Source organism: Schistocerca serialis, chromosome 3 (assembly GCF_023864345.2).
Source record: "Schistocerca serialis cubense isolate TAMUIC-IGC-003099 chromosome 3, iqSchSeri2.2, whole genome shotgun sequence".
In the NCBI taxonomy this organism is placed as follows: Eukaryota; Metazoa; Arthropoda; class Insecta; order Orthoptera; family Acrididae; genus Schistocerca; species Schistocerca serialis.
The window spans coordinates 161,680,372-161,703,826 of NC_064640.1; the positions used below are offsets into that span (position 1 = coordinate 161,680,372).

The 23,455-nt window shown below is 40.6% G+C and overlaps 1 protein-coding gene across 4 annotated transcripts in view; it reads left to right on the forward strand.

Annotated features, from left to right (window-relative positions):
* The window catches only part of LOC126469872 (SCY1-like protein 2), a 192,540-nt gene that overhangs the window by 79,009 nt on the left and 90,076 nt on the right, over positions 1-23,455 (forward strand). For all 4 annotated transcript variants that reach the window (XM_050097191.1, XM_050097189.1, XM_050097192.1 and 1 more), the window contains 3 exons: positions 11,337-11,552; positions 11,822-11,938; positions 17,221-17,363. In XM_050097191.1, coding sequence (XP_049953148.1) covers positions 11,337-11,552; positions 11,822-11,938; positions 17,221-17,363 — 476 coding nt within the window. The remainder of the gene's footprint in view (positions 1-11,336; positions 11,553-11,821; positions 11,939-17,220; positions 17,364-23,455) is intronic.

Genomic DNA, 23,455 nt, shown 5'->3' on the forward strand with positions numbered 1-23,455 from the left:
TGCTCTCATTGCCAGTGGCACATTAAATGTGAATCTTCCTTCTAGTGCTACTTTTAATAATATTTAGTCAGTGGAATCAACATCTATCATAGAAAATCTTTTAGATGATTGCGGATCTGCTTTTTAGGGGAGGAGATTAGTGTTTAACATTCTGTCAACAATGAGGTCATTAGAGATGAAGCACAAGCTCAGATTAGGGAAGGGTGGAGAAGGAAAGTTGTCATGCCATTTTGAAGGAACTATCCTCGCATTTGCCTTAATTGATTTAGGGAAATCATGGAAAACCTAAATCAAGATGGCCAGTTGTGGTTTTGAACCATTGTCCTCCCAAATGTAAGTCAGTGTACTAACTACTGCACTACCCTGCTTGATATCTGCTTTGTAGTCCAATGTTTCAGAGGTAGCAGAGCCATTCACCTGAGAAACACAGTAATGTACTGGGTGTCCATTTGAAATTATCCAGAATAAAAGTATAACATCTCGCTGACTAATGTATGTACATGCAGCCAAGTTATGTAACTACAGAAAGAGTCTTGAAAGTTTTGTTTTTCATGGTTGGCAAGGTAATCCATTTCCTGTTGTCCGCAGTTAAAATGGCAACAGTACAAGAGCAGGATCAATGTGTTTTTTGGCTTAACAGAGTTGCAACCTGTCACATCTGTATGACGACATTTTTGAATCCAGTATGGCTGTCAACTGCCTATGAGGAAAAGCATTTGATTTTTGGAACTATGAAATGATAACCACGGGTAATCCTTTACATCTCCTGGAAAGCCATGGACCTCCGAAGAAAATTTGATCGTATTAAAGGAGCATTTCAATGAAGCCTGCATAAATCTGCTCATGCTGCTAGTTTGCAGTTACAGAGCCCATATTCAACAATGTGTGATGTGTTGTACAAAAGACTGTACCTATGAATGTAAAAGATTCAGATGATTCACACAGTGCCCAAGAATGTAAAAGATTGAAATGATTCACACAATAAAACCTAATGACAAAGCTGCACATATGAACCAAGCATTAGAAATGCTACAAAGGATTAATGTGTCACATGGCTATCTCCAACATGTGTATTTTTCTCATGAAGCAACGTCTCATGTTAGTGGAGTTGTAAGCAGATGTAAATGTAGAATACGAGGTGATGAAAATCCACCTCGCATGTGATTTGGAGAGGGGGGAAACCCCAAAAGTCAAAGTGTGGGCCACCTTAATGAGTAACATACTGATCTGGGTGTTATTCTTCTTTCAATGAACAGTGATTGGAGTTTTGTATCCAGATATGTAGGAACAATATGCCCTCCCTCAACTACCATATCAAACTGTCTTTCAAGAGGACAGAGCTCCACTATCTTTCAGACTCGGCTTCAGGGAACACAATATGGATTGGCGGAGGTTGGCCAATTGCTGGGCCTACTAGGTCTCCAGACTTAACCCCTTTTGATTTTTTGTTGTATTATGTAAAAAACAGTCCACAAGGTTAAGATAAAAAGTCTTCAGCACCTGAAAGACTGCATAAGCGATGCTACGGCAAGTTACACCAAACATGCTCCAAGCTACATGGGATGAGGTGGAATATTGTCTGGATATTTGTCATGGTATTAGGGGGTCTCATATTGATATCTATTGACAGCATGAAATTCAGGAAGATGTTTTTGAAATATTGTAAGCCATAAACATATAAGATAAATATTTTGTGAGTTATAGTGTGTTTATTTTGGATATCTTCCATTTAGACACTCAGTATTTCAACTGCACTGCATTAAAAAAAAAATGGATTATTTGCTCACTAGTTCATTATCCTGTAGTTGTAAAATGCCAAAGCCCATTTCTCGGATGTCTGCTGAGCTGCTGGGCGAGATTCTCCAGTTTCTTGTTTCAGGTATATCCACAACAATAAACTATGTTCAGGAACAACATACTGTGTTCTGACCTTTGACTGTCAGATTTTTGCCGCTCCAAGAGCAATGATGTGTTGTTGAAGAGCCTGTTTATGAAGCGAAGCTTGTGAGCAAAAGGGCCAGAAAGACAAAACCATTTTCCAGGCATTTTTATCTGCACACAAAATGAAATAAAAATGTAATGAGTAAGCACCCAAATCACAAAGCAGACTTAATAAATTCATTTTTCTTAGCACAGAATGTAAATAAAAGTTATAGAAAGAAGCAAAGTAATAGTATTAAATTTTTAACATGCAGAGCAAAATCAATAAATCCATAAATCCTAGCCAAGTAAATTCACTGTTAGTTTGAGTTCTTAAAGACAAGACTGCAGCACTTAATTATGTTGCTGACATAAACATCCCAAAACACACGTCACTGAGTTAAAAAAACATAAACAATTCCATCTTGTATCCAGAATGAGATTTTCACTCTGCAGCGGAGTGTGCGCTGATATGAAACTTCCTGGCAGATTAAAACTGTGTGCCCGACCGAGACTCGAACTCGGGACCTTTGCCTTTCGCGGGCAAGTGCTCTACCATCTGAGCTACCGAAGCACGACTCACGCCCGGTACACACAGCTTTACTTCTGCCAGTGTCTCGTCTCCTACCTTCCAAACTTTACAGAAGCTCTCCTGCGAACAGGTTCGCAGGAGAGCTTCTGTAAAGTTTGGAAGGTAGGAGACGAGACACTGGCAGAAGTAAAGCTGTGTGTACCGGGCGTGAGTCGTGCTTCGGTAGCTCAGATGGTAGAGCACTTGCCCGCGAAAGGCAAAGGTCCCGAGTTCGAGTCTCGGTCGGGCACACAGTTTTAATCTGCCAGGAAGTTTCAATTCCATCTTGTAGTTCTGAATGGGCTAAAAACAAACAAAAAAACATTAGAAAGTTGCCAAAATAAATATCAATGTATTATAATGATGTGTTTCAAATGATTCCATCTTATCAGAGGAATAAGAAACTGAAATTGACTACTGGTTAGGCAAAGTATTGGATTTCCCACTTTACGTAAGCAGTTACCTTATCTGTATTGTCCATGCCAGCAGATAGTTAGGACCGACCCAAACTTCCATATTTCCCAGTGTCTTATGTCCCATAGTGATTGTTCACAAATTGCGTGATTCCTGCCCAGGGAGAGCCATTATTTTACTCTCCACATTGCCTTGCTTTGGCATAAAATGTAGTAGGACAGCGTCTGTATTTTACAATATCTGCACAGTTAGATGCAGTGTTCCTTTGAACAGCCGTATTAAATGATGAAATGCATTCACAAATTATTTATACAGTTGTATGACAGCTATATGATTTACTAGTAACATATGGAAATTTGTGCCGGACAAGAACTTTAGCCCAGCTTGCTTCACAGTCTAACCACCTTGGCCATCCAAAGATTGAAAGACTTCAGTTGCTTTAAAAGGCTGTAGAATTTCAAACAATATTATGTTGTAATCAAAAGTGTCTGTTCTATTACATCAGCCATTGCAGTTACAAAGAACAATTTAATAAAGCACAAAAAGTGTTCATAAACTGAATTAATTGAATTTATAGAGTTAGTAGAACTAATCCTCAGCTAAAATTACTTTGTATTCAGTGGTAATATTTATCAACTACGAGATGGACTAGCCGTGGAGTCATCCATATCTGAAGTGCCAGCAGAGATTTTAGTTAGCCACCTAGAACTGAAAATATGCTGCAGCTGAGACACCTGCTTAAAAAAAAACCACAACCATTATAAATTTCTTTAATAATGTGCACAACAAAATAAATTTTACTGCTGAATACCAGAAAAGCAGAAAAGTAGTAGCATTGATATCCTAGATTTATGCATAGAAAATCACAACAGGCACATTTTTGAGATATACAGGAAGAAGACAATGTCACACCCCACCATATCCTCCTGAATTTGCTTAACGTATTCATCTGTTGGTCTCCTCCTATGATTTTTACTCCTCACACTTTCCTTCAATACTAAGTTCGTGACCCCTTGATGTCTTGAATGTATCCTACCAACTGATCCCTTCTTTTACTCAGGTTGTGCCGCAAATTTCTTATCTCCCCAATTCTATTCTTTACCTCCTTATTAGTTACATAATCTACCCATCTAATCTTCAGCATTCTTCTGTCAAAATTCTCTTTGAACAGAGAGAACATGGAGAAGGAATTGGACATCATAAAAATGCATTAACTAATGATGTCCTCAGCACAGTGACAGACAAATTGCAGAGACAAGTAGCAAAACAGAAATATATTCCTCACTATATGGGATAAACTAATAATACAGTCAATAAAATGCCAGATATCTTTTTTATGTGAAGTTTCCTAAAAAATAAACTTATTAGGTCACATAAAGTGAAAAGTGAAAGTAGCCTTCTCCACAAACAACAAACTGCTACAGAAATTAGTTCACACCATAAAAAATAAAACAGATAAATTCTGAGAGTCAGCATATATATGGTCACATGTAAAACTTGCTCAAGCCACTATGTAGGACAGAGTGGCAGGAATTTTCACACTTCATACACTGAACATGTTAAGTGTTGCACACACAACCTGTTCATAAATCAGCCATAGCAACACAAACAAAAAATACTGGGCACTCATCCATAAACATAAAAGAAGGTCTTAAGAAACTCCATCACTTCCAGAAATCACATGCAGTATTGTTTAATGGACGAACTGGAAATTTTTGTGCATGAGAAGTCAGGAGAGGAAATTCTAAATGACAAGCTAGATAGCAAATCAGTTAATTTCTTCAAATATTTCTTCTGTTTTGTATGATTTCTCAGCAACAGATTGACCACTAAAGGAGACAAAACCAATGCATTTGGCCTTGTCACAGGGGCAAAGATTGCAGAGGCTGGGGTAACAGTTGGTGTGCTGGCATTGACAGGAGCAAGGCCTCATTAACCAATGACTGGGGGAAGGAGGGCAACAGTTCACATTCCATATGGTCCATTTCAGAAGTCATCAACTTGTCCACTGATCAGAAATGTGTGGAAGGAGAGCTACATTGAGAGCATGAGAAATTCCGGAAGCTGGATTACATTGCTGTGATTGACTTGAACCCAACTTGACTTGTCTCCGGCATTAACTCATAATGGCACAGTGGAAGGCAAGGCTGCCTGGCTGACCCCACTGGGCACCAGGTAGCTGTTAATCATGCATGTATGGCTTTGTCACCTGCCAGTTGTCAGACAGTGGCTTTGCTGCTGCTGTAATTTCATGTGATTCCACAATCTTAGCAACTTCAGCTAAAGAAGGGTTGGGCAAAGCCAATATCCCTAGTTTGCCCCTTGCGGTTGGATGTTAACCAGACAATCATGTCCGTAATTAGTGAGTCCACATATGAGATAGCACATTGGGAACACTCAAACCAACACCTGTGCAGGGGACCTTGGAGGTCAGCCAACCATGCCATATACAACTGCCTGAGGTGCTTGTGGTGTTGGTTAAACTGTAACATGCCACCACCACATGGTTTTGATGACCTAAACACTGTGAGGGCAACAGACACAGGTCCTCGAAGTTATGTTTCTCAGGATTGGTAGAGCACTTGACATTCTGCACAATATCGTACAGTCCTGCATTCCTTCTGGACAGCAACAAGGCAGCCTTATCAACTGAACTGAAAATACACCTCGCCTGGGTGTACAGCAAGAACTAGCCCCTTTTCTTGCAGGAACCTGGCTTGCCACCAATACGGCATGTTGAGGCAACGCCGCAAAATTTCATTGTCAACACAAAATATTACTATACTAGCTGACAGTGGCCAGGCTACAAACCCAGGGAGCTGAACCCAGGAAGAGGGAACGAAGCTCACCATGCAAGGCAGTCTGTGGGGGAGCAGTGTGCCCAAACACTAAGTAGATATGAGCACAGAACAAACACAATATGACCGGTGCGTGTGACAGAATAAACTAAGCACATGGAATACAGAGCACAATGTGAGGTGAAGGTCAGATCTGAGATAATTGATGTCCATGTAAGAACTACTGGGCCAGGCGTATTGCTGCCAGCAAGTAAACACGTGGATCAGTGGCTCTTCCCCTGTAATGTTTTGTGCACACACCCCGTAAAAGTGTTCTGCACTGTTCTGCTGCAATACCTACGTCAGCTCATCTGCATCCATCTTGATATCCACTGGTGGTGATACTTAAACTACATCTACATCTACATGACTACTCTGCAATTCACATTTAAGTGCTTGGCAGAGGGTTCGTCGAACCACAATCATACTATCTCTCTACCATTCCACTCCCGAACAGCGCACGGGAAAAACGAACACCTAAACCTTTCTGTTCGAGCTCTGATTTCTCTTATTTTATTTTGATGATCATTCCTACCTATGTAGGTTGGGCTCAACAAAATATTTTCGCATTCGGAAGAGAAAGTTGGTGCCTGAAATTTCGTAAATAGATCTCGCCGCAACGAAAAACGTCTTTGCTGTAATGACTTCCATCCCAATTTGCGTATCATATCCGCCACAGTCTCTCCCCTACTACGTGATAATACAAAACGAGCTGCCCTTTTTTGCACCCTTTCGATGTCCTCCGTCAATCCCACCTGGTAAGGATCCCACACTGCCCAGCAATATTCTAACAGAGGACGAACGAGTGTAGTGTAAGCTGTCTCTTTAGTGGACTTGTTGCATCTTCTAAGTGTCCTGCCAATGAAACACAACCTTTGGCTCGCCTTCCCCACAATATTATCTATGTGGTCTTTCCAACTGAAGTTGTTCGTAATTTTAACACCCAGGTACGTAGTTGAATTGACAGCCTTGAGAATTGTACTATTTATTGAGTAATCGAATTCCAACAGATTTCTTTTGGAACTCATGTGGATCAACTCACACTTTTCGTTATTTAGCATCAACTGCCACCTGCCACACCATACAGCAATCATTTCCAAATTGCTTTGCCACTGATACTGGTCTTTGGATGACCTTGCTAGACGGTAAATTACAGCATCATCTGCGAACAACCTAAGAGAACTGCTCAGATTGTCACCCAGGTCGTTTATATAGATCAGGAATAGCAGAGGTCCCAGGACGCTTCCCTGGGGAACACCTGATATCACTTCAGTTTTACTCGATGATTTGCCGTCTATTACTACGAACTGCGACCTTCCTGACAGGAAATAACGAATCCGGTCACACAACTGAGACGATACCCCATAGGCCCGCAGCTTGATTAGAAGTCGCTTGTGAGGAACGGTGTCAAAAGCTTTCCGGAAATCTATAAATACGGAACCAACTTGAGATCCCCTGTCGATAGCGGCCATTACTTCGTGCGAATAAGGAGCTAGCTGCATTGGACAAGAACGATGTTTTCTGAAACCACGCTGATTACGTATCAATAGATCGTTCCCTTCAAGGTGATTCATAATGTTTGAAAACAGTATATGCTCCAAAATGCTACTGCAAACCGACGTCAATGATATAGGTCTGTAGTTAGATGGATTACTCCTACTACCCTTCTTAAACACTGGTGCGACCAGCACAATTTTCCAATCTGTAGGTACAGATCTATCGGTGAGTGAGCGGTAGTATATGAGTGCTGAGTTGGGAGCTATTGTATCAGCGTAATCTGAAAGGAATCTAATCGGTATACAATCTGGACCTGAAGACTTGCCTGTATCAAGCGATTTGAGTTGCTTCGCAACCCCTAAGGTATCTACTTCTAACAAACTCATGCTAGCAGCTGTTCGTGTTTCAAATTCTGGAATATTCCATTCATCTTCCCTGGTGAAGGAATTTCGGAAAACTGCGTTCAATAACTCCGCTTTAGCGGCACAGTCGTCGGTAACAGTTCCATCGGCATTGCGCAGCGAAGGTATTGACTGCGTCTTGCTGCTTGTGTACTTTACATACGATCAGAATTTCTTCGGATTTTCTACCAGATCTCGAGACAATGTTTCATTTTGGAACCTATTAAAGGCATCTCGCATTGAAGTCCGTGCCAAATTTTGCGCATCTGTAAATTTTAGCCAATCTTCAGGATTTCGCGTTCTTCTGAACTTCGCATGCTTTTTCCGTTGCCTCTGCAACAGCGTTCAGACCTGTTTTGTGTACCACGGGGGATCAGTTCTATTTCTTGCCAATTTATGAGATATGAATCTCTCAATTGCTGTTGCTACTATATCTTTCAATTTGAGCCACATCTCGTCTACGTTTGCATAGTCAGTTCAGAAGGAATGGAGATCGTCTCTTACGAAGGCTTCTAGTGACACTTTATCCACTTTTTTAAATAAAATTATTTTGCGTTTGTTTCTGGTGGATTTGGAAGAAACAGTATTGAGCCTAGCTACAACGACCTTGTGATCACTAATCCCTGTATTAGTCATGATGCTCTTTATTAGCTCTGGATTGTTTGTGGGTAAGAGGTCAAGTGTGTTTCCGCAACCATTTATAATTCGCGTGGGTTCGTGGACTAACTGCTCGAAGTAATTTTCGGAGAAAGCATTTAGGACAATCTCAGAAGATGTTTTCTGCCTACCACCGGTTTTGAACAAGTATTTTTGCCAACATATCGAGGGAAGGTTGAAGTCCCCACCTACTATAACCGTATGGGTGGGGTATTTATTTGTTACGAGACTCAAATTTTCTCTGAACTGTTCCGCAACTATATCATCGGAGTCTGGGGGTCGGTAGAAGGAGCCAATTATTAACTTAGTTTGGCTGTTCAGTATAACCTCCAACCATACTAATTCGTTTGGCTGTTCAGTATAACCTCCAACCATACTAATTCGTTTGGCTGTTCAGTATAACCTCCAACCATACTAATTCGCACGGAGTATCTGCTTTGACTTCACTACAAGATAAACCACTACTCACAGACACAAACACTCCACCAATTCTGCCTAATCTATCTTTCCTGAACACCGTCTGAGACTTCGTAAAAATTTCTGCAGAACTTATTTCAGGCTTTAGCCAGCTTTCTGTACCTATAACGATTTCAGCTTCTGTGCTTTCTATTAGCACTTGAAGCTCAGGGACTTTCCCAGCACAACTACAACAATTTATAACTACAATTCCGACTGTTCCTTGATCCAAGCACGTCCTGTGTTTGCCATGCACCCTTTGAGATTGCAGCCCACCCCGTACTTTCCCGAGGCCTCCTAACCTAAAAAACCACCTAGTCCACGCCACACAGCCTCCGCTACCTGTGTAGCCGCTAGCTGAGTGTAGTGAATTCCTGACCTATTCAGCGGAACCCGAAACCCCACCACCCTATGGCGCAAGTCAAGGAATCTGCAGCCAACACAGTCGCAAAACCGTCTGAGCCTCTGATTCAGACCCTCCACCCGGCTCTGCGCCAAAGGTCCGCAGTCGGTTCTGTCAACGTTGCTGCAGATGGTGAGCTCTGCCTTCATCTCGTAAGCAAGACCGTCAGCCTTCACCATATCAGATAGCCGCTGGAATCCAGAGAGAATTTCCTCAGATCCAAAGCAACACACGTCATTAGTGCCAACATGTGCCACCACCTGCAGCTGGCTGCACCCTGTGCTCTTCATTGCATCCGGAATGACCCTTTCCACATCAGGAATGACTCCACCCGGAATGCACACGGAGTGCACACTGGATTTCTTCCCCTCCTTAGCCGCCATATCCCTAAGGGGCCCCATTACGCGCCTAACATTGGAGCTCCCAACTACCAATAAGCCCACCCTCTGTGATTACCTGGACCTTGAAGACTGAGAATCATCCTCTGAAACAGGGCAGGCAGCTGCATCTGGCTCAGCCAGAGACAGTGCCTAAAACCTGTTTGTCAGACACACTGGGGAGGCTTTCTGATCAGCCTCCGTGGACGTCTTTTGCTGCCTGCCACGCCTTGGAACGACCTCCCAATCAACCACAGGCGAGGGCTCAGCCCCACTGCAGGCAGCAACCGGGGCAACCACAGCGGCAGACCGATCTGGGGATAGACGGGACGAGGTTGACATCTCCGTGATACCCAAGTCCGGTCCCCCACAGTGGTGTCCATTGGCAACAGCCTCAAGCTGCGTGACCGAAGTCAGCGCCGCTTGCAGCTGTGAGCGAAGGGATGCCAACTCAGCCTTTGTCCGAACACAGCAATCACAGTCCCTGTCCATTCTAATCGATGTTGAACAACAGTTACTGAAACACGAGTCAGTGCCTAGATAACGCAAGGGAAACACAAAAAGAATGTGTTACCTAACCTGTACGAATGCCTAACAACTGCGCTACAATCTGCCTGAATTTATGATTACAGTAACTAAAACTTGAAATTACACCTCCTGTACGAAACTCACACGCAATTTAAGTAAGAATCTACGAAGTAAACACTAAAGTGCGATGCTACAACTCTGAAATACTATAATACGCCCGAAATTTATGAATTAAACAATGCAAGTACCCAAAAACACACAAAGAAATTAAGAATTAAACTATGTAACAAATAAGTAAGCTAGGGTTATACGACTTGCTGCTGCAGCTGCTTATCCAACGGCGGCAGGGAACATTATATTATAACTATATAAAAAACAGTTTAAGTCTGTTGTGAAAGTTCGTGACTATGGTGTTGGCCCGAGTCTATAGAGTTAAGACTTTCTTCGCCACAGCACTAGAAGCTCCCCAGCTGTCTTTTACCCCAGGGAGAATTACTGATTTTCATTTGCTAGTGGGCTGAGTATATCTGGGGCCATCTTGGAGGGGGGGGGGAGCTGGAATGAGGAAAATACCTGCTCGTATCTGATATTGAACTCGAGACCTCCAGGACTAGGGTCCTAGTGCTCTACCTGCCAGATCACCTCTGTCACATAACTATGGTAAATCCTTAAATATATTCATTTCTTCCTTCATTTCTCACAATATTTACATGAAAATAGTATAAAAATAGAATGTAAAGCATAATTAATAATTAGGAAGTCAGTTGTGTTAGTGGTACCCGTGCGATACTTGAATAAAAATAACTATTGATGTGTTCTATTATTTAAGTAATCAAAGACAAAGTTGCAGGCTTTCCAAAAACATTCATTATATCTGATGATGAATGAAATTAAAATTACTAAATGGGGCAGTATGAATTATATGTTTTAAATGCATAGACAAGACTGAATGAATGTATTTTGTATGAAGTGTAATGCAACATTAAAACCCCTGTTAGTTCTTGGACAGGTACTGTGTGTTCCCTGCAGTTCTATATTAATACCGTGATGATTAATGATTTATGTAATTGCTTAGCAACATGGGACATTTGTTACAAACATGATTCTTTTTAAAATATTAATAACCATTATTCTGTTTTGTCTTGTGATCACTGTTTTTCCTTTTCTTCATGTATTGCTTCTTTTGCTCTTGAGTGAATCAGATATTGTTACTCTTAACAGCTTTATGTATTTGTTAATCATAGTGGTGTATATTTTTTCTTTCTTTTTTTTCAGCCATTTTGGCCATGTAAAGATTATTCATATAGTCATCACCCATACACCTTACCCAATTTAGATTACTTGGCACCAGAGTACGCTCTAAGTTCTTCATGCTCCCCTGCTAGTGATATATATTCCGTTGGCCAAGTGATAATTTCAGTATATAATAAAGGACAGCCTCTGTTTTCTAACAAGGAAGAATGGCACATGTTCGAAAAAAGCTGTTCTGAGGTAATTGTGTTTGCTGTATTGTAATTACCTTTGTAAGCTCTCTCTATATATGTTGGTTTTTATAAAAGATGAAATTGATGCACATTTTTCTTTCTTTGAAATTTATAAAGTAAACTTTCAGTATCCATAGCTGACTGACTAATCAATTAATTAATGAATTACATAATTGACATGCCAATATAAGTTCATTATCCTCAATTTATTGAGTAGAAATAGAAAGAGTTGTTAAAATTGTCTTGCAAAATCCCATGATCTTTTTTTTGTCTCAGTTAAAACAGCTTTCTGAAGGAAAAATCAGCTGTGTACCAGAAGGGATAAGGACATACGTAAAAATGATGCTTAATGTGACTCCAGAAATACGACCGGATGCCCATCAATTTGTGAAGGTAATAATAGCACACCAACAATCTTTTTTTAGTATTCTGCTTCAACTGTGGTTTTGATGATGTAGATACTACAATGGCCTGTAAAAGGTAAATGACTTGGAGAAATTGTAATGTAGCCACACATGAATGGAGTACTTGATGCTCTATGTGTAAGGTATCAAGAAAATTTAGTAGAAAGCGTAGACAGTGCACAGCTAGGGACTGATGAAATATATATTCTACAGCAAATTTAGAAAACTTAGTAGCCAAAACTGCCAACATTTGCAGTGTTGTTTTATACCTGAAATCTGAGACTGTGCTGACACAGACTGCCAATGTGTACAATGAGGGCAGTTTACTGAGATGATATGCACTCTTTACCATTAAGTACTGAGACAACAGGTTGAGTTAAGCTGAGAGTCAGCTTACCTCGAACTGTTGTCTCCCTCTTCAGAAAGTATCTGTCTAGATGTACACTATTCTCTCTGTTAAAGCAGAAAGTTACTGAGGAAAGTAACAAACTTTCTTTATGTTTTATTTATTTATTACCTTTAATTGTTTTTATGAAAGAGCACTTATTAATTTCTCTCTCTAAAATAACATGTGAAATTAACTGGCCAATGTTCTCATTTCTCTGAGGAATGCCAAACATGTTTGAAAGATACACAGATGGATTCTGCTCATTTAAAAAACCCAAATGCACACACAGCATGTACTCTGCTCTCTTCTTTGAGTAAAATGATGGTTCCTGTGTGCAGTTTAAGCTTTATTTGTTTTAGGGTGGTCATACACTTTCCAGCCAGATAACTCATGCCAGGAAATTTGTGTTATAGATAATTACAGCATTCACAGAATATTTGGTTTAAGCCCCCACATTGTTCCAAACCAAAGAATATTTTTATATTAACTTTGCTTCAGTCCATCAACAAGGCTTCATTCCATGCAAGCCAGATGTTGAAAGGAATTGGGGATAGTTTCTGAATATCATTGGTACCTGCAAGAGCCACAACATGCTACTGGCTGTATCCCACATCTTCAGTAGCTGCCAATAGGGTCACTTTCACATCTCTCAACCTAACTAGTTTACTGAGATGGGTGGGAGGGGGCTCCATTACCTACCTAACATTGGATTCCCCCCCCCCCCCCTCCTTGTCAGTCCCAACAAATGAAGCAACTTGTGGAAACTTGCTCAGGCATCTTTTTGATACCAGACAATGCCCCAGCTACAGATAATTTTTCAAATCTGTTATGAAGGTGTATGGGGACAACTAAGTCCTTATTGCTTTGGAGACTGGCCAGTTAGAAGAATATCAGGCCTAGGAAACGAGCCATTTATGCAGTTATTTAAGGCATTACTGGCTTATATGTAATTGATGTAGCTTAAACAGTAATACATATTAAAAACAGAATAAGTGTCAAATGTATTTTTCACATTTACTTTAGTTCGGTGATAGATTACAAATTAATGGTGACAGAAAATATAATTATCCTTCCAAAAAAAAAAAAAAAAAAAAAAAAAAGGGGGGGGGGGGTAAAAAAGTGTAAGGTGAGTTTATTGAGCAGTTTCTTCCTTTTTAGCTTCCAAAATTTCTTGCTCACTCATCAAACATGACATATTTGTAGCAGAATTACAGCAAACTGTGAAACCTAAGAAGTACATGCACAAAATTACATCAGTGTCATCATACTAGCTCGGCCATTCGTGACAAGAGCTGTTACATTCACTATTGTTTCTTTTGAAATGATTCTAGAAATTGATAACAGAAGGCAGCACCAGTAAGGGACTGGTAGCGAGATGTCCGACATTGTTCTCGTACGCAATTAGTCCAGTTTTCAAGTGATAGAAGCCTCGAGCATCAGGAAAGTACTGGCCTGACCTATTCTGAGGTACGCTCTTTTTAACACAAAGTTGTAACCTGAGCTATGCTCGGGCTTGGTCTAAAAAGTATGGATGTGAGACATTCACAACCATGTTACAGTCAGTTACTCACCTTTGACTGAAGACAAACCTACTTGTTCAGATGCATTAGATGATTCCACAGCATCATACACTGAAGAGCCAAAGAAACTGGCACATGTGCCTAATATTGTGTAGGGCCCCCGCAAGCACACAGTAGTGCCGCAACACGAAGTGGCATGGACTCGACTAATGTCTGAAGTAGTGCTGGAGGGAATTGACACCATGAATCCTGCACGGCTGTCCATACATCTGTAAGAGTACGAGGGGGTGGAGATCTCTTCTGAACAGCACGTTGCAAGGCATCACAGATGTGCTCAATAATGTTCATGTCTGTGGAGTTTGGTGGCCTGCGGAAGTCCAAAACAAGGATCAATAGATCTAAAACTGAACAATCTGAACCAAAAAACACTAGTGGTGTGTTTTATCAGCCAAGGAAGATTGGTTAAAAGGCTTCTTTGTTTCGTTTGTATGTATGTATGTATGTATGTATGTTTTTTTGCTTGCTTGTTTGTTGCTTCCTACCAGTGAATAGCAATGGGTGGTAACTTAGGCTCATTGTGCTAACTGAGTTCATACACTAAAGCGCCAAAGAAACTGGTTTAGGAATTCATATTTAAATATAGATATATCTAAACAGGCAGATTACAGCACAGTTGTTAGATCGGTTATTGCTATGACAATGGCAGGTCATCAAGATTTAAGCGAGTTTGAATGTGGTGTTATAGTCAGCACACAAGCAACGGGACACAGCATCTGCGACGTAGTGATGAAGTGGGGATTTTCCTGTATGACCATTTCAGAAGTTTGCCGCGAATATCAGGAATCCAATTAAACATCAAATCTCCAACATCGCTGTGGCCGGAAAAAGATCCTGCAAGAATGGGACCAACAACAACTGAAGAGAATCTTTCAACGTGACAGAAGTGCAAGCCTTCCACAGATTGCTGCAGATTTCAGTGCTGGGCCATCAGCAAGTGTCAGAATGCAAACCATTGAACAGAACATCATCGATATGGGCTTTCGGAGGCAAAGGCCCTCTCACATACCCTAGTAGACTGCACGACACAAAGCTTTATGCCTCGCCTTTGCCCATCAACACTGACACATGAATGGAAATGTGTTGCCTGGTCGGGCAAGTCTCGTTTCAAATTGTATTGATAGTATAGACGTGTATGGGTATGGAGACATCCTCATGAATCCATGGACCTTGCATGTCAGCAGGGGACTGTTCAAGCTGGTGGAGGCTCTGTAATGGTGTGGGTCGTGTGCAGTTGGAGTGATATGGGACCCCTGATATGTCTAGATACAACTCCTACAGGTGACACGTACTTAAGCATCCTATCTTAACAACTGCATCCATTCATGTCCATTACGCATTCCCATGGACTTGGGCAATTCCAGCAAGACAACGAGACACCCCACATGTCCAGAATTGCTACAGAGTGCCTCCAGGAACACACTTTTGAGTTTAAACACTTCCGCTTGCCACCAAGCTGTCCAGACATGAACATTATTGAGCATATCTTGGATGCCTTGCAACGTGCTGTTCAGAAGAGATCTCCACCTCTTCGTACTCTTATGAATCTATGGACAGCCGTGGTTTCAGTTCCCACCAGCACTACTTCAGACATTGGTGGAGCCCATGCCATGTCATGTTGCAGCTCTTCTGCGTGCTTGCGGGGGACCTACGTGATATTAGACATGGGTGCCAGTTTCTTTGGCTCTTTAGTATTGAGGCAGAAACAGGTAGCACTTCTTGTGACATATGTCTTTAGTGCTAAGTTTCCAGCACAATCCGTAACAATCATTAATTTTCACACAGTCAGTAAGGATTAAGTGTGTGAAAAGGACAAACACAGAATATAAGACTGTAGGTACTGTGTACATCATCCAAAGATGTGTGCAATAAAGTCAGCAGGTTAACTGCTGTATGAAAAGTGAGAGCTTTGTTATAGATGCTGAGACTGATAACTCTGCTTACTAGTGACTACTGTCACCGATCAAATACAGCAACTTTTAGCTCTTTCCATTGTGGATTCAGAAAGCTACATGCTAATCTCAATAATGTTCGTAAACTGGAAACACCCATAGAAGAGTGTAGGCACTGCAATAAGTATGTACTTTGGCCCTGATGTAGCATATGATACCACTTGTAAGGCCACTGTCCTTTGATAGTTTGGTGACTGGATTCTGAAGGCACTTTCCTGTTCCTCTCATAATGAAGGAATTTTAACTAAATGCTTGCTGACACACTTATCATATCACTGTACTTAGAAAATGCCACTCCTCATGCAAGAACTACAAAGCGAGGTGGCGCAGTGGTTAGAACACTAGACTCTCATTTGGGAGGACAACGGTTCAAACTTATGTCCGGCCATCCTCATTTAGGTTTTTCGTGATTTACGTTAATCGCTTCAGGAAAATGTCGAGATGGTTCCTTCGAAAGGGCATGGCTGATTTTCTTCCCTAATCCGAACTTGTGCTCCATCTCTAATGACGCCGTCATCGACAGGACGTTAAACACTGATCTCCTCCTCATCCTCCTCTTGCAAGAACTTGAGAGTTCCTGTCATACTCCTGCTTCTGTCCCATCCCCTGCCCTGGCCCTTAGTCCACCCCTGGTATGTTATTGTAAATCTGTAACTGGTCGCAGAATTTATAGAGGAAGAAACATTATGTACTAGCCAACATCTTGATACCTAGTGGAAAAAAAATTTTGTTGTTCTACATAAGTAAGGTTCTGTACCAAATGATCAACAAAATTCATAGAATTTCTTACAAAACTGCCGAATCCTCACTAAGAGCTTTGGAGATTGTACATATGTCACTGTTTGAGAGTAAGGAAAGTAATATCATTCTCCTTTACATTTCTCACAACTTCATATCTTATCATAAAGAAAGATCCCTTCACCATCTTACTGCAAAATTAGTTTTTTTGTAAGGGTAAAAACTATTTTTCATATCTCTACTTGTAATAGAACATGCTGCAGATTATGCTACTGCAACTTGTTCATGCTGTCTTGGTAATATCATGGAATGGCCCTCCTTTGCTGACAACATTACTTCAGTATCCTGTCATGGAGTGTAAATCTACTGTCTGAAGTGTGTCAGTGTTGTATTCTGGAGTAGGTTCCATAGTTGAGTGCGAAACACATCCCACAACAGGTCTGCTATTCTGTGGCAAGAATGGAATTAATTATAAAAACAGCGATACAGATTTGAAGTCCAACTTTTTACACTAAGTTACATGACTATGTTATACTGTATATTGTTTATATTATGACATCCAAGTCATACAGTGAATGGTTTTTGTTTTGTTTTCTTTGTTGTGTTTGTTTTGCAGATAAGTTACTTTGAAGATGTCGGCGTGAAAACACTTACATACCTTGATTCTTTGTTCCAATGGGACAATCTTCAGAAGTCTCAATTCTACAAAGGGTTGCCCCAGATAATACCTACATTGCCGCATCGTGTATCATTACACAGGTATGTAAGGTGTTTATTTTTTGTGTATGACCTTCCTTTGATCTTTTCACATTTGTAGTAATTTTATGAATCAACCAAAGATAACTACTTGCTTCAATTATGTAAAGTTACTGGGTTAAAGTTTGGTCACATGTTATTATTGTGAAACTTCAGCAGAAGTTGTGGCAGCAGTAAGATACTTCATGTGGTGAAATTCCATCACTGTCCGTCAAACTACCAATCCCCGTGCATCAGAATGCATAAACGCAAGTGTCTGATAAACAACACAATAGCCTGACTATTATGGAGGCCTTAATGTACCCTTCTGGTTGAAGTTCACCTCATCTCAATGGACACTGCTTTTGCCTGATCTATTAACTGTGTGTCTGGTGTAGAGTCTTGTCCGATCCAGGGCACTGGTACTCTGGGCTGTGGTTATCATCCCAGGTAGCTGTTGCTGTGGTGTAGTCGTCATGAAAATTACCATCTCATTTGACAGCAACAAAATTTTCAGCATGACGAATTTACAACCCCTTGGTATCCCCCTACCCCCCTATTGAGCAACAATGTGGGAACAATACCATAAGAGAAGGGAGCAAAACAATTTCCCAAATATTTTGTGTGCTATAGAACTGACAGGATTCCTTACTGCAGCTAAATTTCCGCTCTTTGTTGAAGACATTGGAGAAGAGTTTGAAAAGTTGTAACTGGTGAAAAGAGAAGAATAATTCAACAATTCTGACACTTTCTGTCTACTCTCCGTGTGGGGTCTGTACCAGTTTTGTGGTACTTTGGTTCACCCAACAGCCTGCCACAATCTTTCACAAACCATGGACATCCTTCAAACATTGGTGCACAGGTTACACTGCATGTCTGGTAGAGACAGCATTGAAAAGGAGCTGGAATACCTACAGTCTATGTTCAAATGTTATGGATATTTTGTACATCAGATAAGCATAGCTTTAAGGAGGAAAAACTGTGATCACTCACAAGATCAAGAGGAGGAGAAGCTGTTTCAAGTCCAAAATGGCATCTGTTGTATTCATTTGCCTGTATTTAAACTTTCAAAAGTGATTGTTCTGTTGAAAGCAACAGCATTTTTCCATCAGTGAACTGAATTTGTGTCCAATTTAAGGTGTTTCTGGGCATTATTTGTCTTTTTTCACTCAATTCGATGATTACAAAATCTGCACACTATTAATTTCGGTCTTTTTGGGCATTCATAGTGGTGTGGCCCATGCTTGACAATGCTACAGATAAAACTGACAAGGCTCTTAGCATAGAAGTAGAACCATACGTACAGTAACTATTTTAACATTAGAGGAAGAATTACCTGAAGACCTGCTCTTCTTGGTTTGGTAAAGGGTGATCTGGGTTTGTGGAAGTCTGGTGTTTAGAGAATACTATGCCAGTGTGACAAAGCCTAAATTGATCAGACTGTGAAATGTGCATTGATCTTCACTGCAACACTTGCGTTTTGCAGCTCAGGAAGTTGGCCGTAGCCAAGCATTGTATCTCCTCAGGACACTCCATAACTTACTCTGCCACAGAAATCTTGGTCCCAATAAGTTCCTTTTGGAATTGAATTATTAAGGACTCTGTAGAATACTTACTCAGCTGTGGTGATGGTTTTTATCTGGGTAAGATGCATGACCCAGTGATTTCCTTAATATCTTCAGAAATAAAACTAATCACTCTTGTAGTGAAAACTTTATTATGTTGACACATGAATTTTAACTCCAGGGGCCTGCAGTATACAGAGTGTGTGCAAGCAATGTCACAGTTATGCATCTCCCTGCCCACTTTAGATGGATTGATATTCAAAGAGGGCACTAAACTCGACAGATGGTGCTCATGCATGCGCCTCCACAACAATTTTTGACGTAAACTTAGTAAAGTGTACCAGCAATCTCCAGTGTAAAATACTTATCTGAAGATTACTGAATGATTGTCAGCCGAATTATCGTAGGAATATGTCAACATCATCTGGTTGCAATACCGAAACATCAGGCAATACTCATTAAACTAGGAAAATTTCAAGAATCACTATAATGTTTTACGTGAGGTGGTGAAGTTCATTGTATACTGATGTTTAGGGATTGGAAAATTTAGCGTCTATTTTTGGCAAAATTTGCATATATTTTTTGCAAAATTTATGTCTGTTTTTGTTGAAATTCGCATCTGTGTTTTTGTTGGTAAATGATTGCACGTACATATTTAAAAGGTTGTCACACTACGTGAATGAAGACAGACAAAGCCTTAGTTCTTTGAAATTGTTAAAAAAAGTGTTTATTGGGAACTTTTTGATTGGAATGTTTGCTTTTAAGAAACTTCAGCACCTATTTTTTTCCAAAATGGCATCTGTTTTTTTTATTTGCCTGTATTTAAACTTTCAAAAATGATTCTTCTGTTGAAAAGCAACAGCATTTTTCCATCAGTGAAATGAATTTGTGTCCAATTTAAGGTGTTTCTGGACATTATTTGTCTTTTCTCACACAATTTGATGATTACAAAATCTGCACACTATTAATTTCGGCCTTTTTGGGGATTTATAGCAGTGTTGCCCATGCTTGACAATGCTACAGATAGAACTGACAAGGCTCTTAGCGTAGAAGTCGAACCAAACGTACAGTAACTATTTTAACAGGGGAAGAATTTTGGTGTAATCAAAAAAGTTAAATTTTGTTTTCGAATCACTATAGCACAGTGTGTGGGCACTATAGGCCATAGTGGCAGATGGCTGTGAACATAAACAAATTAGAATTTTGGTCACCAGAGGGCAGAAGAGCATTGCAGAGAAATGAGCCCTGCCTCCCTTTCGTAGGGCAGCAGCCTATAGCAGAACTGACACATTTTCACAGTGATCACAGAACTCTTCTGGTGTTGTAAGGGCCATAATCGAAATCCATGATGGACCAGGATTAGTTGCTTCGCTTATTTCAAACTAAGAAAAGAAAACAATGGGGAACACACAACACAAAGCATTCGAGGATAGCTGCTGTGCAATTACTTGTTAAGGCAGAGTATTGTTAACGATGAGTTCAGGCCCGACCTGTCACGGCATTTGATGCAACCGTACTTCGAAACATCCGCCACCGAACTTGTCATGTTAAAAATGTCCGCGTTACACCATCTTTTGAGCTTTAGCTAACAAACCAGTGTACGAGTTTCTTTGTTATAAAATGCTAGGTCCCACAGCTCAGTACTATGTTGCATCATGTGGTGTGTATCTTAAATAGACCAATCAGCTGCCTACAGTTGAAATGGTGCCAGACCATTTAGCGCATTGATACGTCGTTGTGTACATACTTCGTATTTTGCACACAGGTTCTTATGATTTACAATACCCTAACTGAAAATTGATAAAATTTTCAGTATTTATACCCAGAAAATAAAGCTGTCTCAAACTATATCTGAGAAAGTACACTGCTCAACAAAAGTTTGGAATAATGTCGTGAAATTTAGTCTATGATACTAGAGGTCTCTTTGACCCAGGCACTTCATGCATTATCCAGTTAGACCCCATATACTGGATGGTGTTTACTACTGGCATCCTTTGTGGCTGTTTCCCAGTCATGTAAACATATCGCTGCTGCGGCGGCACATCGTGAGTGGTCCAGTATGAACAGCAGCTTTATTCACTTTGTGTTCAGCACTGCAGTAATATGCCACATAGAGATGTACAACACTTTGTGTAGAGATGTACAACACTTTGCAGTCAGGATATTGGCTTTACTTTCAGCAGGCCATACACAGCAAGATCACCAATCGGTCACATGTCATTCAAAGAGGTGTGCCTAAGGTATTGAGAAAGTACAGAGAAATGGGAAATGGGAAAAATAGACATCATAGTGGTCATCCTTGTATGAAAACACCAATGCAGCATCATTTCCTCAAACTGTCGGCTCACAGGTGCCCATCATCAACTACCAGAAAGACTGTAAATGACTTCTCCCGGGCAACAGGGATTTGTATCTCAGATCAAGCATTGCATAGAAGATTGCATCCTGGTATTTTTCATTCCAGAAGACCAATGAGAAGTTTAGCTTTGAACCAGTAGAACCGATGCAACAAAGGACCCAGCCACTTGCACGTCAACATTGGACCATTGTAGAATGGAGTAATGTCATGTTTGCTGATCAGACCATGACTGGTTTGCGACTGGACACTAAACATGCCAGGATGTGGAGAAGTGCTAGGCAACACCAGGAAAGTCGATACGTTCAGGAAGTCTATCTGTTTGCAACTGGAAGTGTTATGTTCTGGAGGGCAATCATGATGGGATGGTAGACCTCTCTAATTTCCATCTATGCCGATTTGACTGGTCCCTGATACCTCCAAGAGGTCGTACAAATGACTGTAAGACCCTACAGACATGAAGTCTGTGACAACTTCATTCTAGTCGATGACAATGCAAGACCGCACCGTACTCTAGCAGTATCTGTTAAGTAATTTCACAATTTGATGCAGAATTCGCATCCATTTTGCATTCATCACAAAATATGAATTTTTCTGGTCCCTACTCTTTGTCCCCCAACAAATAAGTTGCTTCAATGGTGTAAGGTTTTGTTGTATATCAACCTGCTTTAACATCTGCAGGAACTATTGAAGGGCAATGCATGATAGAATGCTTTGTGAACTGTTACCTTTATGCACAAATCTTCCATGATGGTATTCTTCTAGATTAGCAATCTGCTCCACATACAAGAAAGACTACCTGTGATTATAAAACACTGTAGTATTTGTGTAACAAGATGCCAGAAACAAATGTGAAAGAGTCCTCCATTTTGAACATTTGTTGAGCTTCGACATTATTGCATCGAAACCTTTGACACAACCCATCTGAGGTCAACACTGTCAGCCTCAGGTTCTAGCCTCGTTACCTTATTAATTGCCTGCCTGAAGAAGACAACTGATCCCTTGCCCTCCAAACCTTATGCAATGATGAAAAACAACTTGGTGGCCCTGTCAGAGAAACCTTAGTCTCCTCCAGCATCTTCTGGGGGAAAAAGAAGACACAAACTGTTGACACAAAGGGGTTAACAGACTCATTCTTGTTGCTACTGGCCTTATCCTGTATCTTCAATGAGTCGGCATGTTAATCTGGATTTGGCATTGTTAGTGGTAGAGGGTGGCCGGATGCCCTTCCTGTAGCATTCCCCCCCCCCCCCCCCCTCCCCCCTGTGATGGAATTTGTGTACCATTTGTCTGCATCTAGTGTTATCCCATGGGAAAATGTGAGAAAGTTTTCTTTCAGTAATTCTGAATTGTGTAACTGATGTGGGTACAAGGCCAGTATGCACCTTGTCAGATGTGGGGAAACTGTCTAGGAACTGTATCCATGCTGGCCAGTGTGTGTGTGTGTGTGTGTGTGTGTGTGTGTGTGTGTGTGTGTGTTCTTCCCGTGGATAAAGGCAAGAAGATTCCTCCCAAAGCCAAAGTCATGCCAAGAAAGTAAGAAAAAATATTATACCTACTTTGTGCCCTTGGTGCTTCAAATCTGAGTTAGAGGTACAGAGCTGTAGGGCATTCATTCCTACAATATACCACCTCATAGATGTTAAGTTTTTAATCCTTAAAACATTGGTAGATAGTTGTAATATTCTTGGACAAGATAATGAATGGATTACCAAGGATATTTTCCTATTTTGATCGTTTCTTTCTAGAAAATAGTTTTAACCCTCAAACGGGCACACCTGTGTATAAAGTGCGTCAGTCACAGGTAACGTTGTTTTTGTACCATTCCCTTGTTTCACAGTTGCGAGTCAATACCTATTCCTTCAGCTAACACAGCAATAAGTCATGTTGTCATATGTACAAGTGAGCAGCAATAATATAAAATAAACAGCAAGGTAGGTGAGAAAAATTTATGATCCATGAAAGAAAATAACCCAGATTCCAAGCTAGCATCACAGTTTCACAATGAAGAATTTTTCAACGCAATAATTAGTAATCACATAAGTAGTGGACAGGGATGTAATGCAACTGTACTGTTTAATGTTCCGAGAGGGTCATTACTGTGGAATAATGCTTGTGTGCAGTGACAGTGTGATGCAGTGGAAGATTTATTTTATTATTGTTCAATTAAACAGCTCATGCGCCTAAGAGCTAAA